At 64.2% G+C, this 26,281-nt stretch overlaps 2 protein-coding genes across 6 annotated transcripts in view; both read left to right on the top strand.

Annotated features, from left to right (window-relative positions):
• Positions 1-1,758: 1,758 nt before the first annotated feature.
• On the top strand, positions 1,759-12,872 carry FGR (FGR proto-oncogene, Src family tyrosine kinase). 3 transcript variants are annotated; one of them, XM_051807182.1, is made up of 13 exons: positions 1,759-1,789; positions 6,539-6,599; positions 6,797-7,049; positions 7,141-7,243; positions 7,535-7,633; positions 7,730-7,833; positions 7,921-8,070; positions 8,507-8,671; positions 9,854-10,033; positions 10,178-10,254; positions 10,357-10,510; positions 11,448-11,579; positions 11,726-12,872. In XM_051807182.1, exons 3-13 carry the CDS (start codon positions 6,809-6,811, stop codon positions 11,932-11,934), a joined length of 1,614 nt encoding a protein of 537 aa, XP_051663142.1. In that variant the 5' UTR covers positions 1,759-1,789; positions 6,539-6,599; positions 6,797-6,808; the 3' UTR covers positions 11,935-12,872. The 3 variants fall into 3 exon arrangements, with proteins under 3 accessions (XP_051663142.1, XP_051663141.1, XP_051663140.1); XM_051807181.1 differs by lacking the exon at positions 1,759-1,789 and adding an exon at positions 2,444-2,618; XM_051807180.1 differs by lacking the exon at positions 1,759-1,789 and adding an exon at positions 2,444-2,618 and having other exon boundaries at positions 6,539-6,629.
• A 6,322-nt stretch (positions 12,873-19,194) lies between these two features.
• Positions 19,195-26,281, top strand: part of AHDC1 (AT-hook DNA binding motif containing 1) — a 54,060-nt gene continuing 46,973 nt past the window's right edge. Inside the window, exons 1-2 of one of the 3 annotated variants that reach the window (XM_051807082.1) lie at positions 19,195-19,316; positions 19,835-19,955. Coding sequence is in view for 1 of the 3 variants with exons in the window: in XM_051807081.1 (XP_051663041.1) it covers positions 19,820-19,955 (136 nt within the window). In the remaining 2 variants the exon portion in view is untranslated. Of the gene's footprint in view, positions 19,317-19,406; positions 19,956-26,281 lie in introns of those variants that run through there. The other 2 variants (XM_051807083.1, XM_051807081.1) reach the window with 2 other exon arrangements.

Below are 26,281 nucleotides of genomic sequence, written 5' to 3'. Positions count from 1 at the left end.
ATGGAACAACGCCGGGTGCTGCAGGGGATGGGAGGTGCGGGAGGGGTCCCCAAAACACCTCCAGCAGCGCGTGGGAGGTGCGGGAGGGGCCCCCAAAACACCTCCAGCAGCGCGTGGGAGGTGCAGGCGGGATGGATCCGTGGGGACCCTCCGGCTTGGGGTCAACCAGGCTTCCTTCCAGATCTGATGTTAACTCGATGGTTAAAGCACTGGCTGCTTTATTTTATGTGTTGGTACGTTCAAACAGGTTGAAATCAGCCTCGAGATCCCAAATACCCCGCACAGAAGGTAAGGAGTGGGTTAGCCAGAGGTCCTTCTCTCCTGCAAACAGCAAGGGCTCCTGGTAACTGCAATATCACCAGGATCTCCAAGCAGAAAAATCAGCTGAAAGCAGAAACACCTTCTTCTTACAAACCTTTTTTCAAGTACTGCCTTATCCCACCTAATGCAGAATATACGAATTAGTAAAATTGGGTTTTCACCAAAACAGGATTCCTTCCCCTTAAGGGTGGGTCGTCACAGCTGGTCCCTTCTTCTGCATCCGGGTGGGAGAAATGGAGAGCAAAGTGGGGTGCTCAGGGCTGTGTGTCCCCTCCTGGGCTGCAAAGGGAGACCTCCTTGGGGTCTTTGCCAAGCAGCCCTGATGCCAGGGTGAGGGGCAAGGGGCAGCACCTACAGCACAGGGTCAGGGCTGTGAGCAGTTCGGCCTTACCGAGGCAGATCCTGGGACTGGGAGCACTGGGAACTCTTTTTTGGGGGGATCTGAGCCAATCACGGGGTGCAAGGGGATGTAGGAACCCCACAGCCAGCCCCAAGGGGAGAGGGGAGGGTTCTGGGAGGCTGGAGGGGCTCAGGGCCCCACAGGTGAGCAGTCCCTGTCCCTGCTGTCCCTCCTGTTTCCATCCCCTCCCAGGGACAGTGACAGGGCTGTTTCCATCCCCAGCAGGGTCTGAATCCCCCCTCAGCAAGTCCCAGAGCCCCCAAATCCAAGATTAAAGGGGAGCTGTGTTCCCAGGATGAGGTGGGAGGTGACAAGGTGAGGGTGCCACCAGTCTGGAGGGGCAGGTCCCCATCCTGGTGAGCACCCAGGACCTCCACCAGCCCCAACCCCTCTGTGAGAACAGGAAACATCAGGGCCAGACTTAGTGTACAGAGGAAAGAGGTCACCCTGTGAGGGTTAACCACAGGACAAGGAGGAGGAGGAGGAGGAGGAGGAGGAGGAAGGCTCTGGAGAGATGGGGAAGGACCCCTCTCCAGCTCAGCTGTGTGGGGAAACAGGGTGGCAGAGCCAGGATGCAGCAGCTCCAGGCTGGAGCGTGACCAGAGCCCCCATCCCACCCTGTGCACCCTCACCCCCCCCTTGAGAGCACAGCCCCACACCGGAAACTGCAGCAGGGGGACACCCAAAAATACCCCTGTCCACTGTGGTGGAGGGAGGGAGGGCTGGGGGGTGTGCAGGGTGGGGCTCGGTGGAGCTGGGGAGGGTATTTCCATCCAGGGAGGTTCTGATTTGGAGGGGAGGCTTCCCTGCACCCCTGGTTTGCACAGGGTGTTCCCCCAGTGAGGGGCCCCATCGAGAACCCCTCGATCTGGGGGTCAGGGTGCCAAAGGCCTGAAGTGCTCTCTTGCAGGTGGGTACCTCAGTGATCTGGGCTGGGAGCCTGAGGGGGTTTCAGACAGGGTGCTGGGGGTCTCCTCCCCTCTCCCAGAGCTCTCTGAGGTTTGTGGCTTGGTGTGACAGGCACCAAATCTTGGGGTCATCCCACCAGCAGCTTCATCTGGAGAAGGGGTAAGTAGTAAGGGGGGTGATGTCTGGTGGGCTGTCGATGGCCACAGCACTGGCTTGAGCCAGCTGGGAGCTGGTCCCCATCTTGGGGGGACAGTAGGACCCCCCTGGAACACAGTGCTGGGGCAGGGTGGGCTCTGCCCTGCCCCGAGAGCCCCTGTGCCAGGTGGCTGCGTGGCTGCTGTGTGTGCTCTGCCACCAGACAGGCACCTTGTCCCTGTGCCTCGCAGGGACACAGCCCCCCGTGTGCAATCCATGTGCCTTGCCTGGCTCGGGGGCTCAGGGGAGCCATGCCAGGATCTCTGGGGATGAGTGCAGGCAGCCCCCCACCCTGGCACAGGCTGGATCCCCACACACATCCCATAAATCCCATAAGGCAGAACCAGGGGATCCATGCCCGTGTCCCCTTGTGCTGCTGGGGACCGGGGACACCCCAATGCCAGCGTGTGTCCTGCTATACCACCCCCGCGGGTCCTCAGCGAGTGTGCCGGAGGGTGATCCAGGGGGCGATCCAGGCGATCCCGAGGGCGATCCCGCCGGTGATCCAGCAGCCGCCCCGGCCGGGCTGGCTGGTACAATGAACCATCGCTGGGAGCGCGGGGAGGAAGGGGGGGCGAGGGGAGGGGAAGCTCTTGCTCGGCTGCCAGAGCCGCCGAAGAGACACGGGAAGCACACGGCCGGGCGCTCTCCCGCTCTCCCACGGCCCCCGCCTCGACACCCCGGCCCCCGGCGCCGGGAGAAGCGGGTGCTGCCGTGGCACCCCGGCCGGGGGTCCCGTTGGGAGCAGCTCGGGAGCGGGGGGTCCATGCCAGGCGGAGCGGGAGCGCTGACGGTAGGGGAGGATGCGTGGGGGGCACGGTGCAGGGTGGTGGGGGGCTCACCCCTGTAAAGTGGGGGGGTCTCTTAATCCCCTTGTTGTGTGTTTGGGGAGGTGCTGAGGGATGATCCCCCCAGGTGTGGGGTGGCTCTGGGTCCCGGCTGGGACGGGCACCGAGCTTTGGGGATGGAGGCCCCCGTGACCCCCGTGCGGGGCTTTTGGGGGCCCTGCCTGGGCTCTGCCCTCACTGCTCCCCCCAGGCAATGCCTGGGGGCGGGAGGAGACCCCCGTCCTCGCCGTGCTGGGGGGCAGCGGGTCAGCGGGGGCTGTGGCGTGGGGAGGGCTGGGGGCACCCGCCGGCTCCAGCTCGCTGTGCCGGCACTGATGGCGGTGACACCGCGTCGGGAGCCTGCGGGGACACGCGGTGCCTTCACCCGCGCCGGACCCCCGCGCTGGGGAGGGGACAGGTCACGGCACTCCGGGACGGTGGGATGGGGACACACCTGTGCCCTCAGCCCCGCGGGTGTCCCTGGGCTGCCAGCCCAGCCAGCGCTCCGGGGGTTGAGCAATCCCTGGTTGGGGCTGCGGGAACAGTGAGGGGCTCAGGCTCTGGCCGGAGCGGGTGCTCCCCCCGCTCCCTGCAGCTCTGCCTCGTCCCAGGTCCTTGGTGTGTCCCAAGGAGGGACAGGAACTCGCCGCTTCCTGCCCTGCACAATTCCCTCCCCACCCCGCTCCTCCCGGGACATTGTATTTGGAGCCCTGGCCGGCTCCCTCCCTCCGCCCCTGCAGCCCCTTGGATCCGGGAATTGCTCTTCTTCCAGCGGAAATCCTGCTTTCCCAGCCAGCGATGGGGCTGGGAGGCTGGGGAAGGGGGGTTGCCTCCCTCCTGGGCATCTCTTCCTTGGCAGGGGGCAAGGAGACCCCCCTGCCCTTGGCCTGGTGGCTGGTGGGTAGGCTTGTGCAGCAGCTCACTTCTGGGGGGCGGCCTCTTTTACCCCAGGGAATGGCCCTGCCACCTCCTGGGGCTGGCACGGGGCGATGCTGGCCAAGCACTGGTCAGGCCTGGCCAGCACAGCAGGTTTTGGGGGGCACCTTTGAGCCCTGTCCTTCTCGTGGGCATGCAGGGGATGGGGTGTCATCCCTCCTTGCACCCCTTGTTCTCAAGGAACCTGCTCCCACTGGGAGCCACAGGGGACTCACCAGGCCCTGAGTGAACTGGGAGGGCTGGAGCAGGAGCAGGGTTCCTGCTCTGGGATGCAGGGCTGGACCTGGGGCTGGGGGCAGTGGGAAAGGAGCTGGGGGCAGTGGGGAAGGGGCAGGGACACGCCACCATCTGCTACCACACCAGGATGAGGAGCAGACAGTCAAGGCAAATGTATCCTCTCATCCCCTCCCCAGGTCTGTGGGGTCATGGACACGGGCTGGGAACGTGTCTCGGACTCCTGTGTCCTAAAAAGAGGCACCTTCCCCTTCTGGGCTGCAGCTGCCTCGTGCCTCAGTTTCCCCCCTGGGACCAGGCACCTCCAGAGCTGTGGGGTGACAGAGGAACCCCAGCTGGGCTCTGCAGCCCTCTCGGTTCCTCTTCCCTGGGAACAGGTTGTGAGAGCCACCGGAATGTGGGGGCTGTGCAGGGTGAGGGGGCGGGTCAGGGCATGGGGCACTGGGTGTCCAAAAGGCTGCAGCCCTGCTGTGGTTCCTGCCTGGCCCCCCCCAAATACCACCAACCCCAAGGCCTGGGGTCCTGCCAGCCCGGAGGTTCCCCTTGGCTGCCCCTCCTCCCCCGTGCCGGGCTCCTGCAGCTTCCTCTTCCCGCTGTGTAGGTGCCATGGGAGTTCCTCTGGCAGCTGCCCCCGTGCCCGGGGCAGGGGGGGTCATGGCACCCTCAGCCTGGCCAATGCCACCCTGGCTTGTCCCCAAGCCTGGGCTGTGTGACATTCCCTGCCCCCCCCCGAGCCCTCCTTCACGAGGGGACGGAGGGGACATCATGGGTCACAGGGGCCACAGCGGCACGTGCAGGGGACATTGTGCCCCGTCCAGGAGCTGGGGATGGGGCTGAGCCACCCCCTGTCCCATGGGGCCGGGGAGCAGATGGATGGGCAGCCAGGGACGTGGCTGCTCCGTGCCCAGCCGTGCCCTGCAGGACGGGGGGTGACGAGTTGGCCGGGTCTCAGCGCGGGGCGGGAGCTGGGACCGGTGCCGGTGGAGCCGGGGCGGGAAGGGCTCAGTTGCCATCTGCTCCCGGGCTCCCAGCAGCTCCTTTTCGGGAGAGCTGGAGCCCGGTGCCAGCGCGGAGCCACCGGACACGGCGCCAGCTGCGTCCCCTCCCCAGGGACAGCGCGGGGGGACGGCTCTGGGACGGGCTGTGACGGGCTCGGGGGGCTGTGGGAGCCCAGGGAAGGGGAAGAGTGGGTGCCACGCTGCTGCACAGCACCTGAACCCTCGGTGCTGTGATACTGGGGGCTTGGGCTCGCCTGGAAGATGCTCCTTGCCAGCCCCATCCCTGCTGGCAGCTCTGGCAGCTCTGAGCCACCCGCTCAGCACCGAAATTCGGCGAAATGGGAAGTTTCTGAGCGTGGTGGGTGGGTGATTCCCACACGTAAGGGACAAGGTTTGTGAGAACCAGGGGTGTCCATCAGCTGAAACAGCCACTAATAGCGAGCAAGAATGAAATCCCCAACCAGCTGAGCGCTCTCGGATTTGGCAACGTTGCCCCGTCGGCAACGGTCGCGGCCTTGCCACACCAATGGTGTTGAAAGTGGAGGTGGAAGGGGAGAGCTGGGACTCTTTCCACCCCCACTGACGGAGAGAAAAGGAAATCAGTGGCCATGATGAGGGAAACCCGCCTGAAACGTCTCATCCACCCCAAAACCTTCATCTCCTCCTGCTCTCTGGAGCGCAGGGGACAGGGCACCTTCCTGCTCCTCCCCTCCGCTCTCAGCTGGAGCTCTGCCAGATTGCAGAGTGGAAAGCTCTGCCCGGTGCAAACTGGGCAGACTGGTGTGGGTGTTCAGCACCCAGGGGAGTGACAGAGCTGGGGACAGGCCGTGTCCTCGCAGCTCCACGGCGGGAGAGGTTCAGTTTCCTCCTCCCCTGTGACACCTTCGTGGCCGGAAGAGCACGAGGTGACTGCAGGGACCTTCCTCCCCAAAACACCTCCTCCCTGCTGAGCAGAGGGTGTGGGGTCAGGGACACTTCAGAGGCTCCTCCCCACCCACCCTGGCTCCCTCCAGCCTCGGGGCAGCCAAGGACACAGCTGCTCTTGAAGGTGTGGGGAGGCCACAGTGAGAGAAAAACCCGCTCGAGGATGTGGTTTCAGCCTGTGCAGGGGTGTCGCAGCCCTTGGAGGAGGGTTGCAGCCTCTGTGGGGGTGTTGCAGATCATGTAGATCATTTTAACTCATGCAGGGGGGGTTTGTAGTCTGTGCAGGGGTGTTTTAGCTCGTGCAGGGGTATATTACAGCCCGTGCAGGGGTGCTTTGGTCCGTGCAAGGGTGTTTCAGCTCGTGCAGGGGTGCTTCAGGTTATGCAGGGCTGTTGTAACTCATGCAGGGGTGTTATAACCCGTGACAGAGGTGTTACAGCCCAAAGCAGGGGTGTTGCATCCTGTTCAGAGGTGTTCCAGCCTATGCAGGGGTAATTCAACCCATGCAAGGGTGTTTCAGCACATGCAGGGGTATTTTAGCCCGTGACAGGAGTGTCTGAGCCCAAGGCAGGGATGTTTCAGCCCATGCAGGGGTGTTACAGCTCATGGCAGGGGTATTTCTACTCTTGTAGTGGTGTTGCAGCCCATGGTAGGGGTGTTCCAGCCCTTGGTGGGGTGTTGCAGCTCTTGGACGGGGTGTTTCAGCTTTGATGGGGTGTTTTAGCCCTTGCAGAGGCGTTTCAGCCCATGCAAAACTCTTGCCCTCTGCCTGAGACCCTCCCTGGTGCCCACAGGTGCCTCTTCCCCTCCCCGAGGTGACATGGAGCAGCTGAAGTGACCCGAGGAGCCCTCGCAGTGAGTGGAGCCACCACGGAGCCCCCCCAGGTGCTGGGGGGGACGTGGGGACCCCCGGGCAGCAGAGCACCCCGGTGTCCCCATGTCACCCAGTGCTTCGTGCCAGGGGGGTGGCAGGAAGGCCCCTGCTCCTCCTGGGACAGGCAGGGTGCCCCCCGGTGCCCCCAATCCTGTGTCACGGGCCCTCTGTCCCGCAGGCGGTGCCCAGGATGGGCTGCGTGCCCTGCAAGGAGAAAGGGGCTGGCAAAGGGCAGGGGGGGGGCGAGGGGGGCTTCTCCCTGCCCCCCCCCTCCCAGTACGACCCCGACCCCACCCAGCCCGGGGCCAACTTCACCTGCATCCCCGACTTCAACAACTTCCAGGGGCCGGCGGTGCCCTCGGCCCCGTCGCTGGCGGGGCCGGGCGTGTTCAGCTCCAACACGCTGCCGATGCGGAGCGGGGGCATCACAGGTCAGCAGCAGGGCTGGGTGGTGGCAGGGGGGTCCAGCTGCACCCCGGGGAGGGCAGGGGACCCGGGGGCTCACTGTGGTCCCCTCTGCAGGTGGGGGGGTGACGCTCTTCATCGCCCTGTACGACTACGAGGCCCGCACGGAGGATGACCTGACGTTCCAGAAAGGGGAGAAATTCCACATCATCAACAACACGTGAGCCCTCCTGGACCCCCTGCCGCTCCCAGTGCCCCCCTGCCACCCCAGGGAGGGGTCTCCATGCCGTGGGTACCCCCTGCAGGACCCAGGCTGGGGGACACAAGCTCTGTCTTGGCTTCGGTGTTGGATACCAGGGCCACGTGTGTCACGAGCTGGGTGGGCTCAGCAGAGATGGGTGGGGCAGAGCGGGGTCTGGGGGTGCTGTGTGAAGGGTGAGGGGATGCAGGATGGCCAGATCTGTCTGTCTGTCCCCCCTCCTCCTCCTCACTCTCTGTTCCTCTGCCCCAGGGAGGGGGACTGGTGGGAGGCCAGGTCGCTGAGCTCGGGCGCCACGGGCTACATCCCCAGCAACTACGTGGCCCCCGTGGATTCCATCCAGGCAGAGGAGTGAGTAGAGGGACAGGGGTGGGGGCAGCGTGGCAGCGGTGCCGGTGGGGTCCCCCTGGGTGCCCCTGGGTGGTCCCGAGCCCGTCCCCGTGGCAGGTGGTACTTCGGGAAGATCGGGCGCAAGGACGCGGAGCGGCAGCTCCTGTGCCACGGCAACTGCAGGGGCACCTTCCTCATCCGGGAGAGCGAGACCACCAAAGGTAAGGGCACGGGGACGGGGACGCCGGCGGGTGTGCCCCGTGTCCCTCCCTGACCCGTGTCCCTCCCTGACCTGTGCCCCCACGCAGGGGCCTACTCGCTCTCCATCCGGGACTGGGATGAGGCCAAGGGAGACCACGTGAAGCACTATAAGATTCGGAAGCTGGACAGCGGGGGGTACTACATCACCACCCGCGCCCAGTTCGACACCGTCCAGCAGCTGGTCCAGCACTATATAGGTAGGGTGGGATGGGGGGCCCGGGGGGGGGGGCGATGGGAGGGGTAGGGAAAGCCCAGGAGAGCCTTTGGTAAGAGGCTGGCTGGGCAAACTGGGCGGAACTGGGGAAGGAGGGGGCTGTTGCGGTGGTGGCATTCGGGGATTCCCCGAGGGCCTCCCCCTTTTCCATGTCCTGGGTACAGGGAGCACCCGATGACAGTTGGGGTGGGCCTCACCCACTCCCTGGGCACGGCTGGGGGGGTTGGGGGTCCAGCCCAGCTGAGGGGGTGTGGGGCTGTCCCGGGGCAGGCAAAAGGGGGTGCACCCCATTTTTGTACGTAGATGCTGGGGTGTGACTGGCTGATGCAGGATCCTGGGCAATGCCCGGGGTGGTGGAAGGTGGGCAGGGGGCTGGCAGGGGTCTGTGCCCACACCGACCCCCTGCCCCGGTGCCGCAGAGCGGGCGGCCGGGCTGTGCTGCCGCCTGGCCGTGCCATGCCACAAGGGCACCCCAAAGCTGGCTGACCTGTCGGTCAAAACCAAAGACGTGTGGGAGATCCCCCGAGAGTCCCTCCAGCTCCTCAAGAAGCTGGGGAACGGGCAGTTCGGGGAAGTCTGGATGGGTAGGGCCTGGCGGGCAAGCCGGGGCGAGCAGCGGGGGGGACACGGGGGTACCCCCAGGCCTGGCACCCACCTTGGAAAAGCTCCTGCCTGCTGGGACAGGCTGAGCCAGACCGATTCGTCAGCATGGGGAAATATCCCATGTCCTCTGGGATCATAATGGGTATTCTGAGATGCTCCTTGATATAGGGGCAAGCAGCCCCTCCTCATTTCAGATGGGACCACAAGACCAGGCTGGGGGGTCCCACCTTCGTCCTCCCCTTCCTGCGGCGCCCTGTGCTCCCCCCGCTCGGCGTGCATGCTCCATTCATCCCATCCTCCATCCTCCATCCCCCATCCTCCCCATCCCCATGTTCCATTCATCCCATCGCACCCCCTCCCTCCCTCCTCCTCCTCCTCCTCCTCCCCTGCCTGCCCCCCCCACCCCCTGCAGAGTATAACGACGGGTTGTGCCATCTGCTCACCCACCCGTGCCCCGCTATGAAGCCCCAGACCCTGGGATTAGCTAAGGACGCCTGGGAGATAGCGAGGGAATCCATCACCCTGGACAAGAAACTCGGCATGGGATATTTCGGAGACGTGTGGATGGGTAAGGCTGGCCCAGCCGGCCAGGGCAGGGGGGCACAGGGTGGGCAGGAGAAGCCCAGTCCTGCCCTGGCAGGGAGAGTCACGAGGTGCCAAGTGGTACTCACTGGTGTGGGGGAGATGGCAGCTTGGCACAGGATCCCCCATGGATGGACGGGGAATGGGGTGAGGTATCAGAAGATGAGCCTTGGGGTGAGTGGGACCCCTTGTCCTGGGTGGGGTGTGGTGGGATCATGGCCCTTCCTTGCCTTGCCCTGATTCCTTACTCCTCCATCCATCCATCCATCCATCCACACACCCTCCATCCACTCACCCCTCCATCCACTCACCCTCCATCCACTCACCCTCCATCCACTCACCCTCCATCCACTCACCCCTCCATCCACTCACCCTCCATCCACTCACCCTCCATCCACTCACCCCTCCATCCACTCACCCCTCCATCCACTCACCCTCCATCCACACACCCCTCCATCCACACACCCCTCCATCCACTCACCCCTCCATCCACTCACCCTCCATCCACATACCCTCCATCCCGGCCCTGCAGGGGCTGGCTGTCCCCCGGGCTCTTGCTGACCCCGTGCCCCCAAACCCAGGCACGTGGAACGGCACCACGAAGGTGGCAGTGAAGACGCTGAAGCCGGGGACCATGTCCCCCGAGGCCTTCCTGGAGGAGGCTCAGATCATGAAGCGGCTGCGGCACGACAAGCTGGTGCAGCTCTACGCCGTGGTGTCCGAGGAGCCCATCTACATCGTCACCGAGTTCATGAGCCAGGGTGAGCCTGGGGCACTGCCCGGGGGACCCACCACCTCTCCTGCAAGCCTCACCCTGCTTGGCTACAGTCCCGGGCAGGGGGGCTCGCAGGGGAGGGCACTCTTGGGTTTTGGGGTGTTGTGAATGGGCCCCCCTCTGCCTGCAGGCAGCCTGCTGGATTTCCTGAAGGACGGGGACGGTCGCTACCTGAAGCTGCCCCAGCTGGTGGACATGGCAGCCCAGGTACTGGGGGGGGGCTGGCACAGGGTGGGGGGGCTGGCACAGGGTGGGGGGACCCCCGAGGGTGTTTTTGGGGGGTTTTACTGCTTCCCCCCCCCCGCTCAGATCGCGGCGGGCATGGCGTACATCGAGCGGATGAACTACATCCACCGGGACCTGCGCGCCGCCAACATCCTGGTGGGGGACAACCTGGTGTGCAAGATCGCCGACTTCGGCCTCGCCCGCCTCATCGAGGACGACGAGTACACGGCACGGCAGGGTGGGCACCCCTGACCTGCCCCCTCCCTGCTGGGTCCCACCCTCAGCCTGGAAATGGTCACCCCCCAGGGCTGGGTGGCCTGGGCAGTGGGTGCCCCAAATAGTGGGTACCCAGGGGGGTGGGTATCCTGGTGATGGACACCCCGAATAATGGGTATCCCAGGGGGATAGGTGTCCTGGGTGATGGGTATCCCAGGGGATGGGTGTCCTGGGTGATGGACACCCCAAATAATGGGTACCCAGGGGGGTGGGTATCCTGGGTGATGGACACCCCAAATAATGGGTACCCAGGGGGGTGGGTATCCTGGTGATGGACACCCCAAATAATGGGTATCCCAGGGGATGGGTGTCCTGGGTGATGGACACCCCAAATAATGGGTATCCCGGGGGATGGGTGTCCTGGGTGATGGACACCCCAGATAATGGGTGCCCCAGGAAATGGGTATTTTGGGTGAGGGATAACTTGGATGATGGGTACCCCAGGGGATGGGTGTCCCTGGTGATGGACACCCCAAAAGATAGGTGCCTCAGGGGATGGGTATTTTAGGTGATGGATGCCTCAGATGATGGGTGATACCCCAGTGGATTGGCACCCTATGGTATGGGTGACCCAGGGAATGGATATCATGGGTGAAGGACACCCCAAATTATAAGTACCCCAGTTTATGGGTGCCCCAGGGGATGGGTGCCCCAGATGCAGGGTGTCCCCAGTGCTGGGTGCCTTGGGTGCTGGGTGCCCCATGTGTGGGGTGCCCCAGGCTGAGGGTTTCATGGGTGCTGGGCACCCCCAGTTCAGGGTGCCCTGGGTTCAGGACACCCCCAGCACAGGGAGCTCCATGTGCAGGATGTCCCGGGTGTGGGGTGTCCCCAGACCTGGGTGCCGTGGGTGTGGCTGCAGGGGGGTGCCCCAGCCATGGCTCTCCTGCCTCTCCCTGCAGGTGCCAAGTTCCCCATCAAGTGGACGGCTCCGGAGGCCGCGCTTTTCGGGAAGTTCACCATCAAGTCGGACGTCTGGTCCTTCGGCATCCTCCTGACGGAGCTGGTGACCAAAGGCCGGGTGCCCTACCCAGGTATGGTCCCCCCAGGGCAGTGGGCACCCCTGGGGTGCAGACAGGGGCTGATCTCCCTTGGCAAGGGGTGCCCCGTGCCTCGTTTTCCCCGCTGGCTGGTCCCGCGGGGGTGCTGCTCGCTGAGCAGGGCTGTCCCTGTCACGCAGGGATGAACAACAGGGAGGTGCTGGAGCAGGTGGAGCGGGGGTACCGCATGCAGTGCCCGGGGAGCTGCCCCTCGTCCCTGCACGAGGTGATGGTGCAGTGCTGGAAGCGGGAGCCCGAGGAACGCCCCACCTTCGAGTACCTCCAGTCCTTCCTCGAGGACTATTTCACCGCCACCGAGCCCCAGTACCAGCCTGGGGACAACCAGTGACCCCCAGGAGGCTTTGGGGTGGCTTTGGGGGTGAATCTCCCCCCTTTTTTAGGGGCCTTTTTGCTCCCCCGCCCCCAAAACACCTGTTGGGGGTGCTCAGGGTGCCCCAGGGAGGACGTGGGGCTTTGCACAAGGATGTTGGACTCAGAGAGGAGTCCCTCCCTTCCCCACCCCTCTTTGTTGCCTTCACACCCACCTTTGAACTTGAGAAGGGCTTTGGCTGGGGGGGAGGAGTGTGGGGGACCCCCCTCTGCCCCCCCCCCCCCCCCCGACAAACCTAGACTCACAGCAGCAGAGAGCTCGGGGGGGCTCTCCCCATGCCAACCCCAATCTCCTCTGGTAATGCATCTGGGGGGTTCAGCCCCCAAAATCCTGGCACTGACCTGGGGAAGGCCACCTCAATTCCCCCCCTACCCCGACCCCCACTTCTATCTTCTTTAATTTATGAGATTTTACATCCCTCACCCCAGCAGCCATCACCCCCCCACCCCAAGGGATCCTGATATTTGAGGGGATTCCCTTGTCCCCCCCACCTTTTTATCCCCTCTGCTTATAGTAGGGCCAACTCCTGAAAGCCATAAACCTCTGCTTGCACTGGGGGGGGGCACAGGGAGTCCTGGGGGGGTACAAGGAGTCCTGGGGGGATGACAAGGGGTGCAGGCAGGGTGGGGGGCAGCTCTACCCCAGGAGCTGTTCCCTGCTGCCCCGTGGGGGGTAGGAGGGGGTTACAGGATGGGGTCACCCCCCATGGCACTCATGGGGGTCCCGGTGGCAGCTTGGCTCAACCCCCTGTGGCACTGAGGGGGGGGCTTTGGGGGTCAATGTGAATGTGATGGCACTGCCAGCTGGTTCCTGGGGTCCCACTCTCCCCCTGGGCCCCCCCATTCCTGAGTGGGGTCCCAGGCTTGGCCCCATGGTCAGGAGCCCCCTGTGCACCCACAGGGCAGGGCTGTGGGTGAGCAGTGCCATGGGGGGGGGGATGGAGAGGGAGGGAGGGAAGGGGAGGGATTTGTTGTTTATTTTTTTTAATGAAGTCTGTAAATAGAGAGAAATAAAAGCTTTCTAACGAGCTGGGGGGGGGAGCCTGGGTCCTTCTGCCCCTCCCTCCCAAGGGAGAGGGGGAGATGGTCACCCTGCAGGGTGGGCTGGGGGGGTGGTTGAGGCCTGGGGGAACAGCAAGATTTGGGGTGGGGGCACCCATTCCTGGGCAGGGGGGCTCCCAGGTTCAGCCAAGCCAGAACTGAGTGATGAACCCTCACCCCCTCCAACCCCAGGGCACACAGGCTTGAGGGGCTCCATGGGGGTGAGCAAAGAAAGCCCCCCCTGCCCTCCCAGGCTGTGTGGGGAAGGGACACACCAGCTTCCCTTGCAAATAAAAGCCTGGATTGGGAAGTACTGGGAAGCAAAGCCCCCCAGCACCCCCTGAGAGGGGACCATCCTCTTCTGCCAGCTGTGACAGTGGGGGGGATCCCAGGCTTGGGAGGCTGGGCAGGAAGAGGTTAATTTTCCTTGCAGCTTGGCCTCCCCAGCAGGGCCCAGCTGTGGCCGGTTAATGAATTCCCCAGCACTGGTGGGAAGAGGGGACTGGCCCCGGGCTTGAGGGGGGGTGTCAGGCTAGGGGAGGAGGCCCTGGGCAGGTGGAGAGGGGGGCACAGGGCCAAGGTCAGTGGGTTTGGGGACATGCCAGGGAGCTTGGGGGACATACCAGGGGGGTTTGGAGACATACCAGAGGGCTTGGGGGGCATACCAGGGGTTTGGGGAACACGTCAGGGGGGTTTGGGGATATACAAAGGGACTTGGGGACATGCCGAGGTGTTTAGGGACATACAAGGGGGCTTATGGGATGTAACAAGAGGTCTGGGGTCATAGCAGGGCTTGGGGACATGCCAGTGGGGTTGTGGGCATACCAGGGGGTTTGGGGACATACCAGGGAGCTTGGGAACATGACAGAGGGGTTGGGGACATATCAGAGGCTTGGGGACACACCAAGGGGTTGGGGATATACCAGGGGGTCTGGGGACACACCACCATCCCTGGGTACCTCTGGACATCTCCCAGCTCCTGCTTTGCCCCCAGGCTGCGGATCCCTGGGCACAAGGCCGTGGAGCAGAGGAGGGCTGGAAATGCCTCCCCCCCCTTCCCCATCCCGGGGAAGAATCCCTGGGGAAGGGCCAGGCCCCTGGCCAGGCCTGGCTGGGCAGGGTGGCAGCCTGCCCGGGGCTGGGGGGGGGCAGAGCAGATTGTGGGGCAGGGCCAGGACTCGGCTGGCACCGGGTGGCCACGGGCACGGCCCCGGTGCCAGATTGTGGCCATCGGCTCCAGCCACCCCACGCCTGGGGCTGGACACCGGGGGACACTTCCAGGGGCACCCCACTGTCACCAGCACCCCCTGGTATTTGGCACACACAGCTGAGACCCAGCCCTGACTCCGTCCCTGTTCCCGCCCATTCCTGCCTTGTTCCTGCCTGTTCCTGGCCCATTCCCTCCTGGTTCCTGCCCATTCCTGCCTTGTTACTGCCTGTTCCTACCCATCCCTGCCTGTTCCTGCCCATTCCCTCCTGGTTCCTGCCCATTCCCTCCTGGTTCCTGCCCATTCCCGCCTTGTTACTGCCCATTCCTTTCTGGTTCCTGCCCATTCCTGCCCGTTTCCTGCCAGTTCCTGCCCATTCCTGCCCACCCCTGCCCGTTCCTGCCTGCTTGGGCATTCAGAGGGGCTGATCCCACCCTCCTCTGTCCAGCTCCCGACTGGAAGCGATGCCACCCCGCCTTGTCCCCAGCCAAGGTCCCTTGTCCCCAGCAGTCCCGGTGGCAGGAGCGGGTCAGGGCGGAGGCAGAGGGTTTGTGCTGACCCTGCCGTGCCCCGGGGGATCCACGTGGATTCAGCCACGTGCTTTTCCATGCGGTTGTGCCACCACAATCACCGGGCAGCCACGGGCATGTCACCAGAGCCTGTCCCCAGTTTTCCCCTTCGGTGTCGTGAGTGTGAAAGCTCTCGGGGACAGCGGGTGGGGCCCGAGGTTGCAGGGACCTGAAGGGAGGGACCCCCATCCTGTCCCTCCCTCCTCTCCCTACGTGGGTGCCCCAGGAGGGGTGAAGGGGTTAAAGGGTTTTGCTGCGGGGTGACTGCAGGCTGGGCAGGGGAGGGGGCATCGATTTTATGTTAATGCTGGGCTGCATCGATCAGGGGTGGAGGGACAACTGCTGGGGGGCACGGCCACACCCCCACTCCCGGGGTCACCCTTCACAGAGCCCCTGCAGCTCCCAGCAGGGTCAGCCCCGGAGCCAGGAGCGATGGGGAGGTGGGGAAGGAGGCTGGGACCCCCCCGGAGGTGCTGCAGGCTCATTTTTGCTGCACAGCTCGGCCTGGGGGCTTAACGGGAAGGCGGCTGTGGGTGCTGGGGGAGGGCAAAGCTGGGGGGGCTCTTCCCCTCCTGGCTGCATCCCTGTGGCGTCACAGCTGCAGCATCTTCAGAGAGGAGCCAGAGCAGCTCAGCACCGCCTTCCCTGCCCCCGGGGGTTGATCCAGCATCACCAGGTCCCCCCCTGCTCCCCAGGCCCCCCATCCCCATGGTGCCCAGCTCCGGACGGCTGCTCTGCCAGCACCGTGCCAGGCCGGGCCCACCACGGGGGGCTCCCGGCGGGGGGCTCTGGAGCCGGCGTGCCCACCCTGTGCCAGGAGCGCGGTGGGCGCAGCTGCGAGCCCGCCGCAGATGGCCGGCGCCGCAGACCCTGGCACGGGGGAGCCGCGGCACTGCCACCCCTCCCCGGGGGTCCCCTCGACCCCGAGGGGCTGCTGGGGACCCTCGTGGCCGTGCCTACCCGCAGCAGGGCGGGGGTTTGCCCCTGTCCCCCTCGGCCCCGGCTCCCCGGGGACTGGCAGAGCCCGCAGAGCTCCTGGGTCGTGGATCGGAGCCACCTCTCCGCGGCAGCGATGGCCAGACAACAGTGGAAAATGGCCAAAAATGTGGGTTTAGGCTTGACCAGGCTTGAGCCTGCTGGTCCAGGCCTGCGGGGGCTGTGTCCCCAGAGGGGAAACTGAGGCACAGATGGATTTATCTGCAGTCAGCCAGCAGCTCAGCACCAGTCGCTGGGAGGGGACACCTTTTTTTTCCCGTGGAAAAACAACAGATAATTGGGAAGAGCTGTGCTCCGACAACAGCAGCATCTGTGACAGCAGTGGGGAAGCAGCAGGATTTGGGGACGGAGGTTTCTTAGGCGTGGGGACGGTCAGGTGACAGCGCAGACACAGGCGATGGGGAGGGGGCACAGCGGGAGCCCTGCTCTGCCGGGCACGGGGCTGCTCGGAAATTGCTTTATTGGGAGAAATCTGGGATGGTTTTGCTGCTGCTCCGGGGCAGCCTGAGGCTGGAATTCAGGGATAAATGGGGCTCTTCTGCCGCAGTTACATTTATGGAGGTAAAATCTGTCTGGCTCAAACCCTTCACAGACGTCGGGGGGGCAGGACCCAACCCTCCCCAAATCCCGTTGGGGTCCCTGGACGGTGCAACTCCTGTATCCCAGCAAAGCATCAAACACCTTTCGCCGTACCCTCGGCCCCCTGTCCCCGCGCACCCCAGATCTCCCCAACACCACCCCCCTGCCCCCAAACCCCCTGCTCCCACCCCGGGGAGCTGGTGGCTTTTCGGGTGACAACTGCCACCACCCTCCAGCCAAGCCAACCCCAGCTCTGAGGGGACAAACCCAGGCAGGTCCTCCTGATCCTGGCCACGGGGGTGGCTTCGCCCCTCGGGTTTGGGAAGGGGGGGTGGGGTCGCGGGGTGCGGGGACACGGGCTGAGCCGGGGACAGCGGTGGCCCCGGCTCGGCAAAGCAGCCACTAGATGGTAGCGTAAGTCCACGCTAACGCTGCTGACACAGCACTTGGCTGGGAGAGGGGACAGGGTGCCCGGGTGACCCGGGTGGCCCTGGGGACCCGCCTCCGCCACCCCCCTCCCCAGCTGCAAAGAGATGCTGGCAGGGCTGAGCACCCGCGGGGTTGTGACACGGGAGGCAGGGCACAGCTCACCCACCCCCCTGTCCCCTGCCATGGCCACGAGCCACCTGTGCCCATGGGGATGCATGGGGGACCCCACTCCCAACCCCATCACACCCATCTCTACCCCAAATCCAGATCCCAAAAACAACCCCAAAGACACTGCAGGGCACAAGCCTGACTTGAGGGGGGACAAACCCAGGCCTGGGGACAAGTGGGGTGACCCACAAGGTACCCAGCTAAGCCTGGGGCTGCTGGGCACCCACAGGAGCCTGGCAGGGCTGGGATGGGGGTGTCCATCCCACTGTGAAGAGCCTCATTTTCCTCCTCATCCTCCTCCAGCCCTGCCCAGGGCTCCATGCCAGACTGATATATATATTTTATGATAACTATAGAGATGCACTTCAAACCTGACAAAGGACTTTGACAGTTTTAAGCATCTCTTTGATTAATACATGACCTTTTAATGCTTCGGATTAAATTAATAAATCTTTTACATTCTAACCCATTCCGCTTGCAATGTCATGTTTTTTGCACGACCTCTCTCTCTTCCCTGCCCCGTCCCTCTGTCCCACTCCCCTCATCCCTGCACAGGTACAGTGATCCACAGCCTTGCAATATTCATGGGGCTCAGAGCCCTGCAAGGCGAGAAGGGAGGGATCCTCCTCAGTGAGGTTTTTTTTTTTTTTCTTTGAACCATCCCTAAAAATAGCAAGAAAATTCAAAGCTGACATTCAGGGCGAGGGGACGAGGAAGCCTGCAAAGTTGCTCACTCAGCCACCAGCAATTGCAGCGATCCTGTCTGCGTGTGCAGATTCCTCTGCTGACCGGGCTGGAGCCCAGGCCTCCTCTCTGCTCCGCTCCCAGGAGCCAGGCAGTCCATGCCCCATCCTTATCCGGGGTGTGCAGAGTCCAGCCAGTCCCAAATCCAGTCCCAAATCCAGCCCTGCTGATCCCGCTGGGGCGCGTGGAGGGGACGGAGCTGACGCCTTTCCAGCTGCAGCAGGTCCCTGCTGGAAGGCCACTCTCAGCCTGACCCCAGCTCACCAGTTCCTCCCGTTTCAGCAGTGAAACTGGGGTGCCCAGGATGCATCCAGAGCATGGATTCCCCCCTGGCTGCCTGTTGATCCAAAACCACACATCCAAGCCCAAGCTGCCCCACGCAGGCAGAGGGCTGCTGTGGAGCCAGGTGCCGTGTCTCTCCCTGCACCCATGTGTTATTCCATCGATGACTCACGTGTTATTAGCAGCCAGGCAATATTCCCAATTCCCTGGAGTTAACCCTTCACTCGTCACTCACAAAAACACGATGTCATAACAAACATCACCGGTATTATCTGCTTTAATTATATTGTGTCTACCCGGCTCCGGGAGCATTAACAGCGAGGGAGACTTGATGCCGGGGGGATGCTCCATGGAGCCATGGGGAGGGAGGTTATGGGGTGATCAAGGAGCTGGGGGAGCAGCTCCCTGCTCTGCCACCGTGTCCTGAGTGGTCTTGGTCACCACCTTCCCTCCTGGCATTCCCTCTGGGACATGGCCAAGAGGGGACGCAGCACTGCATCCCAAATAAATTGGAGGAGCAGGGTGTTTAGCTAACGGCAGAGATGTTTCCAGGCCTCAGATAGAGCTTTAGTTTAAAAAAAAAAAAAAAAAAAAAAAAAAGTGTGGGGGGCAAAGGAAAAAAGGAGGTGCTTGGCTCTGTGGGGATACCTGGCTCCGTAGGGGTTTGGGAGGGCTCAGGGGTGCTGAGTTGGAGAGGGTGATGAGGCGCACCCCGGATTGTGAGGGGGGGGCCGCAGAGGGGGGGCGGGGAGGTGTATCCCCAAATCCTGCATCCCTAAGGAGGGGGTGCGCAGTGCGGGTGCAACCCGGGAGAGGGCAGCAATGCCCCGCGCATCCCACTGGGACCTCGGGGGGGGGGGGGGGGGCCAATCTCGGGGGTGGGGGGGTGTTACCCTCCCCTCGGGGTGCCCCCCACCAAACTCTCCCCTCTCTGTAAGTACCCCCCCCCCCTCTCTCCCAGCGCGGCGCGCAACGGCCGCGCGCCCATTTGCGCCCCTCCCTGCGCGCTTCGCAGCGACTGGGAGGAGAGAGAGAGGAAAAAAAAAAAAAAAAAAAAAAAAAAAGGGGTGGGGGGGGAGAGAAAAGGAAGGAGGGGAAAAAAAAGAGGGGGGGGAAAAGGAAGGACTACAAGGCCCGGCATGCCCCGGCGGTGCTGCACGGCTCCCCGGGGTGCCGGATGCTGGCCGTGCCGCTGACAGCGGAGCGAAGCGGAGCCGCGGTCCCCGCCGCGCACGGAGAGAGGAGCGAGGGGCTGGGCGCGCCTGGCCGCCGGCTCTGCTCCCCCCCTTTTATCCCAGCCCCCACAAAGCCGGGAGCGGCAGAAGGCAAGAGAGAGGGAGGAGGTGGTGGAGGAGGAGGAGGAGGAGGAGGAGGAGGAGGAGGAGGAGGAGGAGGAGGAGGAGGAGGAGGAAGGGGGGAGGCAGCGGCAAGCCAGGGCTCTGCTGCGCTGTGTCTTTCTTTGCTTTCCGCAGGCGGCGAGCGGCGGAGGCGCAGAGGGGAGGTCGGTTCCCCTCCGCCTCCCGCTCCGCTGCCTTTTGTGTGTGTGTGAGAGGCGAAGGGGGGGGGGGGAGAGAGAAAAAAAAAAAAGAGGAGAGAAAAAAAAAAGGGGAAAAAAAGGGAGAAAAATAGGGGGAGAGAAAAAAAGGGGGAAAAAAAGGGAAAAAATAAGCTGAGCTGTAGAGGGGAGAGAAAATCCCGGAAAAAATAAAATAGAGGGGTGGAGGGGGGGGGGAGAGGGAAGGAGGAAAGAGCAGGCAGGGGACGGAGGAGGGGGCGGGCTGGCAGGAGCGGAGTTGCCTGGGGAGAATGTGAGCAGGAGGCGCTGGAAATGCTCTCGTTGAAGGTGGCGAGCGGTGCCGAGGGCTCCGGGACCCCCGCGGCCGGTCAGGACGCAGCCCCGGCGGGCGGCAGGAGCCTCCCCAAGCGGGCGGGCTCCGAGGGGCGCGGAGCGCAGGAGCCGGCGGGTGAGTACCGGGGACCCCCGCCTTTGTGTGGGGCTGGGAGGGGGGAGGACACGCGGGACACCCCCTTTGGGCAGAGCGGGAGGGGGGGGAGGAGGCGGCGTGTCGCGCGTGTGTGTGTGTGTCCCCCCCGCGCCGTCCCCTCCGCTGAAGTTGCGCGGCGAGTTGGTGCCAAATTGCCGGAGTTTAATGGCACTTGGGGCGGGGAGGGGCGTGCGAGGGGGAGGGGGGAAGCCCGGGGCGAGCCCCCCATTGCAAGGGGGGCTGCCATGTCCACGAGTTCGGCCGCCTCCCCCTGGACACCCCCCCCCCGCCTCTTCACCCCCCCCGGGTGCGAGCGGTGAGTGACAGCTGTCAGAGCCGGCTCCGGCCACTAGAAGGCAGAGCCTGTCAACAGCGCTGGGGGTTAGGGGGGGCTCCCCGGGGGACGTGGGGACCCCCCGGGGCACAGCATCCCACCCCCTTCCCCTGGCAGCCTGGCCCCGGGAGCGGCGGGCTGGCCCTCGAGGGGCAGCCCCGGGGGGGTGGTGGGGGTGAGGGGGACGCGGGGGGCGCGGGGGGCTCCCCCCCAGCCCCGCCGGTGAAGTTGCGAGGTCTGTGGCGCGGGGCTCGGCGAGCGGTTGTCACTCCGGTGCCTGTCATCCCCCCTCTGATTTGTTTTTATCGATCAGCTGATTTAACACCACCACCACCACCCCCCCCCCGCGCGGCCCCTCGGTGCTTGTGATGGGGACCACGGGGGGACCGCGATGGCTTTGGCGGGGGCTGGAGTCGCCCCACGGGGGTCACGGTGACGCCAGACCCTCTGCCCACCTTGGGGATGTGTTTGGTGTCCCCGAGGCCCTCGCAGGTGGAGACACCTGGGTCCCTGCTTGTTTACGTGCTGTGGGGGGCACGACGTGGCTGTGCCCACGACCGAGTGGCCTCGTGCATCCAGCCCCCTCGGCCCGTGGCTGCCGGGAGAGCCCCCCAAAAGCGGCGGGGTGAGCTCATTGTGTGCCACAGCGCGCGGTGGAGTCACTCCAGATTTATCCTGGCGTGACAGAGAGCAGAAGCGAACCCCCGGGGCGGCGGGCACGGATCCTGCCCCGCTCGCTTGCCCACCCTGGCGCCGGCGTGGTCCGAACCGGGGGAGGGGGGCGCGTGGTCCGAACTGGGCCCCGTGGTCTGAATCGGGGGCCCCCCTCCCAAGCCTCCCCGCCTTTCCTCGCCCCCCCAGGTGTCCCCTTACACTGGCTTCTCCTGCTGGGCTGTGGAATTTGCAGGGGAGGGTGGTGGTGGTGGTGGGGAGCGCGGGGGGAAGAGGAGGGCGGAGTGGGGGTGGGGGGGGGCTGGAGAAGGGATGGCGCGGCGCCAAATTCCGCTCTGCCATGTCTCTGTAACCTGAATAGGCCAACTCCATCCCCGGTGCGAGTCCCCCGGGGCTCCGCCGCGCTCCGATGCAGTCAGGCGGGAGGTGGCTTTCGCCCGGGTTGCTGCCGTGTCCCCCCCGCTGACGGCCCGGCAACCCCGGCCCCGGTTCCCTCCCGGGCACCGGCCGGAGCCACCGCGAGCCCGCCGGGAGCCGGTCGGGCAGGAGGTGGAGATGGTTTGGGGGAGAAAGGTTGGCACCGTGGCAGGGACGGGGTAGCCAAGGACACGCCGGGAGCGGGGCTGGCCGGCGGAGGAGAAGCCATGGAAGCCCATGGAAGGTTACGGGAAGCCTGGGGGGGCCGGCGCTGCCCTGGCCTCCTTAGAGGAGGCAGCAGAGACCCGGGGCAGGCTATTTCTGCTGAGATCCCGAGGAAAGCTCTGGGAGAATTGTGGGCTTCTATAAATAGTGTGTGTCAGCCGAGTGGAAACAGGGCCTTGAAATGCTCCTGCTATTCTCCCGAGTGCTTGGAACCAGCTCTTGGTAAACAGGGCAGCGGTGGGGAGGGCTGTTTCCTTCTTCCGGGCTCGGTAACAGGAGCGGGAGGGATGTGGGGGGGATTTTTTTGCCTGGCGATATGGCAGCGTTCCCCCCCGGGGCCGGCCGGCTGGATGCCGGGCTGTGGCCGGGCTGCCCGGATGCGGGATGGCCCCTGAATGCGTCGCAGATGTGTGTGTCCCCCCCCCGCCTCCGCTGCCGTCCCCTCCCCGGCCCCGCCGCCCGCCAAACTTCGGGGCTGGGATGCGCCGTGTGGTCCGGACATGGTCCTCGGGGAGCCGGCGGTGCCGGGGGTGGTGCTGGGGGCGCCGGGGCTCAGCTGGCCGGGGGATGCTCGGCACACCCCCTCCTCTCACCGGCACGGGGGTCTGTGGGGTCGCAGCCCGGCTCCCCCGCTCCCCACCGCGCATCCGTCCGGGCTGGAGTTGTTCCCACTCTGCCTCGGGGCACATGCTGAGCGCTGCCTTGCGCGTGCTGGAGGGCAGGGATTTGATCCCGTGGGACCTTCCCAGGCATGTCTGGACACCCAGGGTGCTGCGGACCTCCTTCCTCGGGGGGGTTCTAAATGCGGAGGGGACGTGGTGACATGTTCCCAGGGTGTTTGCTGGCTCCGGGGTGCATCCTGGCAGTCCCGGTGCCAGGGTGAGCACTCAGCTTCCCATGACGACCCAGCCCCGTGCTCGGTGTGACCTCCCCTCACGCCTGTACCCCAATGCTCACCCTGTACCGCAGACAGTGGCTCAAAAGCTGCCTTAACGTTATTTCCCTTAAAAAATAACACAGAAGGGCAGCAACTGGGCTGCGCTCAGCTCCCCACTGGGAGTTTTCAGGGTGATGTGCAGCAGGCTGTGCAGTGAGAGGGATCCAGCGCGCTCCTGGTGGGATTTGGTGCTGGACTCGGAGTTCACCGGGGTGTCACAGGCCTGGGGGGCTCACCCTGTCCCCATGTGCTGCTCGCCCGGGTGCTCAGTGCCAGCACAGCAGAGTGTGCCCTCGGCGTGGGTGGGAAGGGGCGAGCGCCAGTCCGGTGGTTTTTTTTTTTTTTCCTCTTCCCTCTCCATCTTTCTTTTTCTTTTTTTTTTTTTTTTTTTTCCTTTTTTCTTTCTTTCTTTTTTTTTTTTTTCTTTTTCTTTCCCTCCCTCTCTGTGGGTTGAGCGTTGGGGCGACAGACAGGGAAAGTCTGAGCAATGGTCTCCGTGCTGGTGCTGTCTTCAATCACCGCGTCCCAGAATCCCTCGCTCTGGGCCTTCTAGGCACAAGGGCTTACAGCGAAAATCGGCAGCTGCAGCTGCGAGTGAAAGCACAAGAGCCCGGCTGGGTCTTTGGCATCGGCAGGAGAGCAAAAAAAAGCTGGGGGAGGCGAGGAGGGAAGGGAAAAGGAAGGGGGATGGGTTGGGGGGGGGGGGAAATGTGCCCTGTGGTTTTTTTCCAGGCTTGCCACCGAGGGTTGTGTTTCAGAGCATCGGTTCCCGGGCGCGGGAAGAGGCGGGAGGATGGGGGGGTGCGGAGCGATGCCTCCGGGGAGCTCATTAAAATCTGTCGGCTCCCCCCTTTCTCCGGCCGAGGGAGGCTGGATATGGAGGGAAGGAGGGGAGGGACGTGCTGGGAAGGAACACGCCGGCAAACCGGCTGCCCGGTGGGGACAGTTGCCGGCCCAGGCAGGAACGCTGCCCCCGGGGCTCACCTGTCGGAGCACGCCGGGCGCGCCGTGCCAGCGAGGCCGTGACAGGGGCTGGCGTGTGCCGCCACGCCGGGGACTCCCTCGGCACCCGGGAGAAACCCCCCGGACACCCAGCCGGGCTCGGGAGCGGGGATGAGCTGCCACGGTGCCAGGGTGGCGGTGGGTGGGTCGTGGGGGTGTTTGGGGGTGCAGGGGGTCAGCGGGGTGAGCGCAGGGAGGGGGGGTGTGAGCGGGAGCTGTTGGCACGTGCGTGGGCAGCGTTTGGTGCGCGGGGAGAGTTTGGGTGTGCGGGCACCGTTTGGTGTGCAGGCAGAGCTTCCTGTGCAGGTAGGGCATGTGGACAGGTTTGGTGTGCAGGGGGGGCTTGGTGTGCGGGCAGGGTTTGGTGTGCAGGGTTTGGTGTGCAGGGTTTGGTATAATGAACAAGGTTTGGTGTGCAGGGTATGGTGTGCAGGCAAGGTTTGCTGTGCAGGGTTTGGTGTACAGACAGGGTTTGGTGTACAGGCAAGGGTTGATGTGCCAGGTTGGATGTGCAGGGTTTGGTATAACAAACAAGGTTTGGTGTGCAGGGTATTGTGTGCAGGCAGAGTTTGGTGTGCAGGAAGGGATTGGTGTGTAAGGACTGGTGTACAGGCAGGGTTTGGTGTGCAGGCAGGGATTGATGTGCAGGGTTTGGTGTGCACAGAAGGGATTGGTGTGCAGGCAGGGTTTGGTGTGCAGGGTTTGGTGCATGGACAGGGACTGGTGTGCAGGTTTTGGTGTGCTGGCAGGGTTTGGTGTGCAGGGTTTGGTGCATGGACAGGGACTGGTGTGCAGGGGTTGGTGTGCAGGGTTTGGTGTGCAGGTTTTGGTGTGCTGGCAGGGTTTGGTGTACAGGGTTTGCTGTGTGGACAGGGATTGGTGTTGGTGTGCAGGGTTTGATGTACAGGGATGAGGCTGCCATGCAGATCCTGGGAGTTAAGGTAGGTCTGTGCAGGTGTTGGCAGGGAACACTCTGCACTCGTGAAAACACCTCATTCCCCTCCCAGTGAAGGGGACAGACAGTGTTGGGGATCCTCTCCCTGTTCCAAATCCCACTGTGCCAGTGGGTGAGTGCTGGTGCAGCCTGGCCTGGCACGAGGCGGGGAGACAGGGGAGTGGCAAAATGTGGTATTGATCCTCTGGGAGGGAGTGCAAAGCAGCTCTGGCATCCGCCAGGTCCAACCTCTGCCCTTCCCACAGCTAAACCAGCTCCAGGCAGAGGGAGCAGCACGCCATCCCATCCCATCCCATCCCATCCCATCCCATCCCATCCCATCCCATCCCATCCCATCCCTGTGTCGCCGCTGCCGCCCCCGGGGCCCCGAGCCCCACGTACACTCTTCCCTCTTCCCTCCTCGCTCTTCGCCTCCTGCTGACTTCAGCGCATCGGCTTGGGCTCGGCGCCTGAACATTCCTCGCAAAACCTGGGCCTAAAATATCTGGAGGAGGATGGAGCGCCTTGGGCGAGGGAGATGAGCTCCTCAGCTGCGGGAAAGAGGGAGGCTGCTGGGCTGGAGGCAGCAGGGACTCTCTGCTCCCCGCCAGCTGCCAGCCCCGCTGGCCCCCCGGGAATTCGCCGGGAATAAATCTTGCCTGGCAAAGGCAGTGGTTTGGTTTGGGGTGGATGTGCCCGGGCAGAAGCAGGGGCGGGAGGGGAGTGTGGTGCCTTGTGCAGCGCTGGATGAGGGGCATGGGGAGCAGGGATGGCATTGGGAAGGGGTGACAGGAGGGCCTGGTGGCAGGGAGCGGGGTGACAGGGGAACAGGGTCACAGAGTAGGGTCAGAGGGGAACAGGGTGGCAGGGAACGAGGGTGACAGTAGAGCAGGGTTGCAGAGGAGCAGGGTGACAGTGGAACAGGGTGACAGTGGAACAGGGTGGTGGGGAGCAGGGTGACAGTGGAACAGGGTGGCAGGGAGAAGGGTGGCTGAGGAGCAGGGTGACAGTGGAACAGGGTGGCAGGGTGACAGCAGAGCAGGGTGGCGGGGAGAGAGCTGGGTCCCGGTGGCTGAGGAGGGACAATAACTGCTGGGAGGGAGGTGCTAGGCGGGAGCTGTGTGAGAACCAGTTTGCGAGGTCCAGATTGGCAGCAGATCCTGAACCAGGAGGAGCTGAGCATCCATACGGCCCCTGCCGAGATCAGACGCGACGACAGCGACTCGGTTTGGGGGAAGAAATTGGAGGCGGGGGAAGCTTTTTTGCTGAAATGAAATTTGAACCCCAAAGTGGGAGGGAAGTGGAGGTGGGGGGCACGGCTCTCTCCACATGGTTATTACTGCTGTTTTCCACCCAGCTGAAAGGAGAATGTAGCTTAATATGGACCCGCGGGGAGGAGAAGCACTCGGGAGCGGGGATTTGGCAGGAGGGAGCTGGGAAACAGCGAGAGGAACGTAGAGGTGAGAGTGGCCAGGGCTTTGCCCAGGGAGGAGAGGACGGAGCCGGGCTGGAACAAGGCGCTATTGTTCTTGGCGAGCGGGGGGCCGGCCGCGGCCCCCCCAGACCCGCAGAGCTGGCGCGGATGTGGGGAAGGTTTTTGGGACCGGTTTTTCCCGGCGGATTGTTGGCTGGGGAGCGGGAAGAGCTCGTGGTGTTTGGGGGGCACCGAAGGGAGCGGGTGAAGCGCCCGCGGAGGCGAAGGGGGGAGCGTGGCGTGTGATGGGGAGGTGACAGCAGGTGAGAGGGCAGGGGCGAGCCGGGGGAGCGTTTGGGAGCAGGAAGTG

Source organism: Manacus candei, unplaced genomic scaffold, assembly GCF_025592945.1.
Source record: "Manacus candei isolate 608988 ecotype Guabito, Panama unplaced genomic scaffold, ASM2559294v1 h1tg000070l, whole genome shotgun sequence".
NCBI classification, from domain to species: domain Eukaryota; kingdom Metazoa; phylum Chordata; class Aves; order Passeriformes; family Pipridae; genus Manacus; species Manacus candei.
Note: the sequence above shows the minus strand (reverse complement) of the source record. Positions and strands in the feature narration are given on the sequence as shown.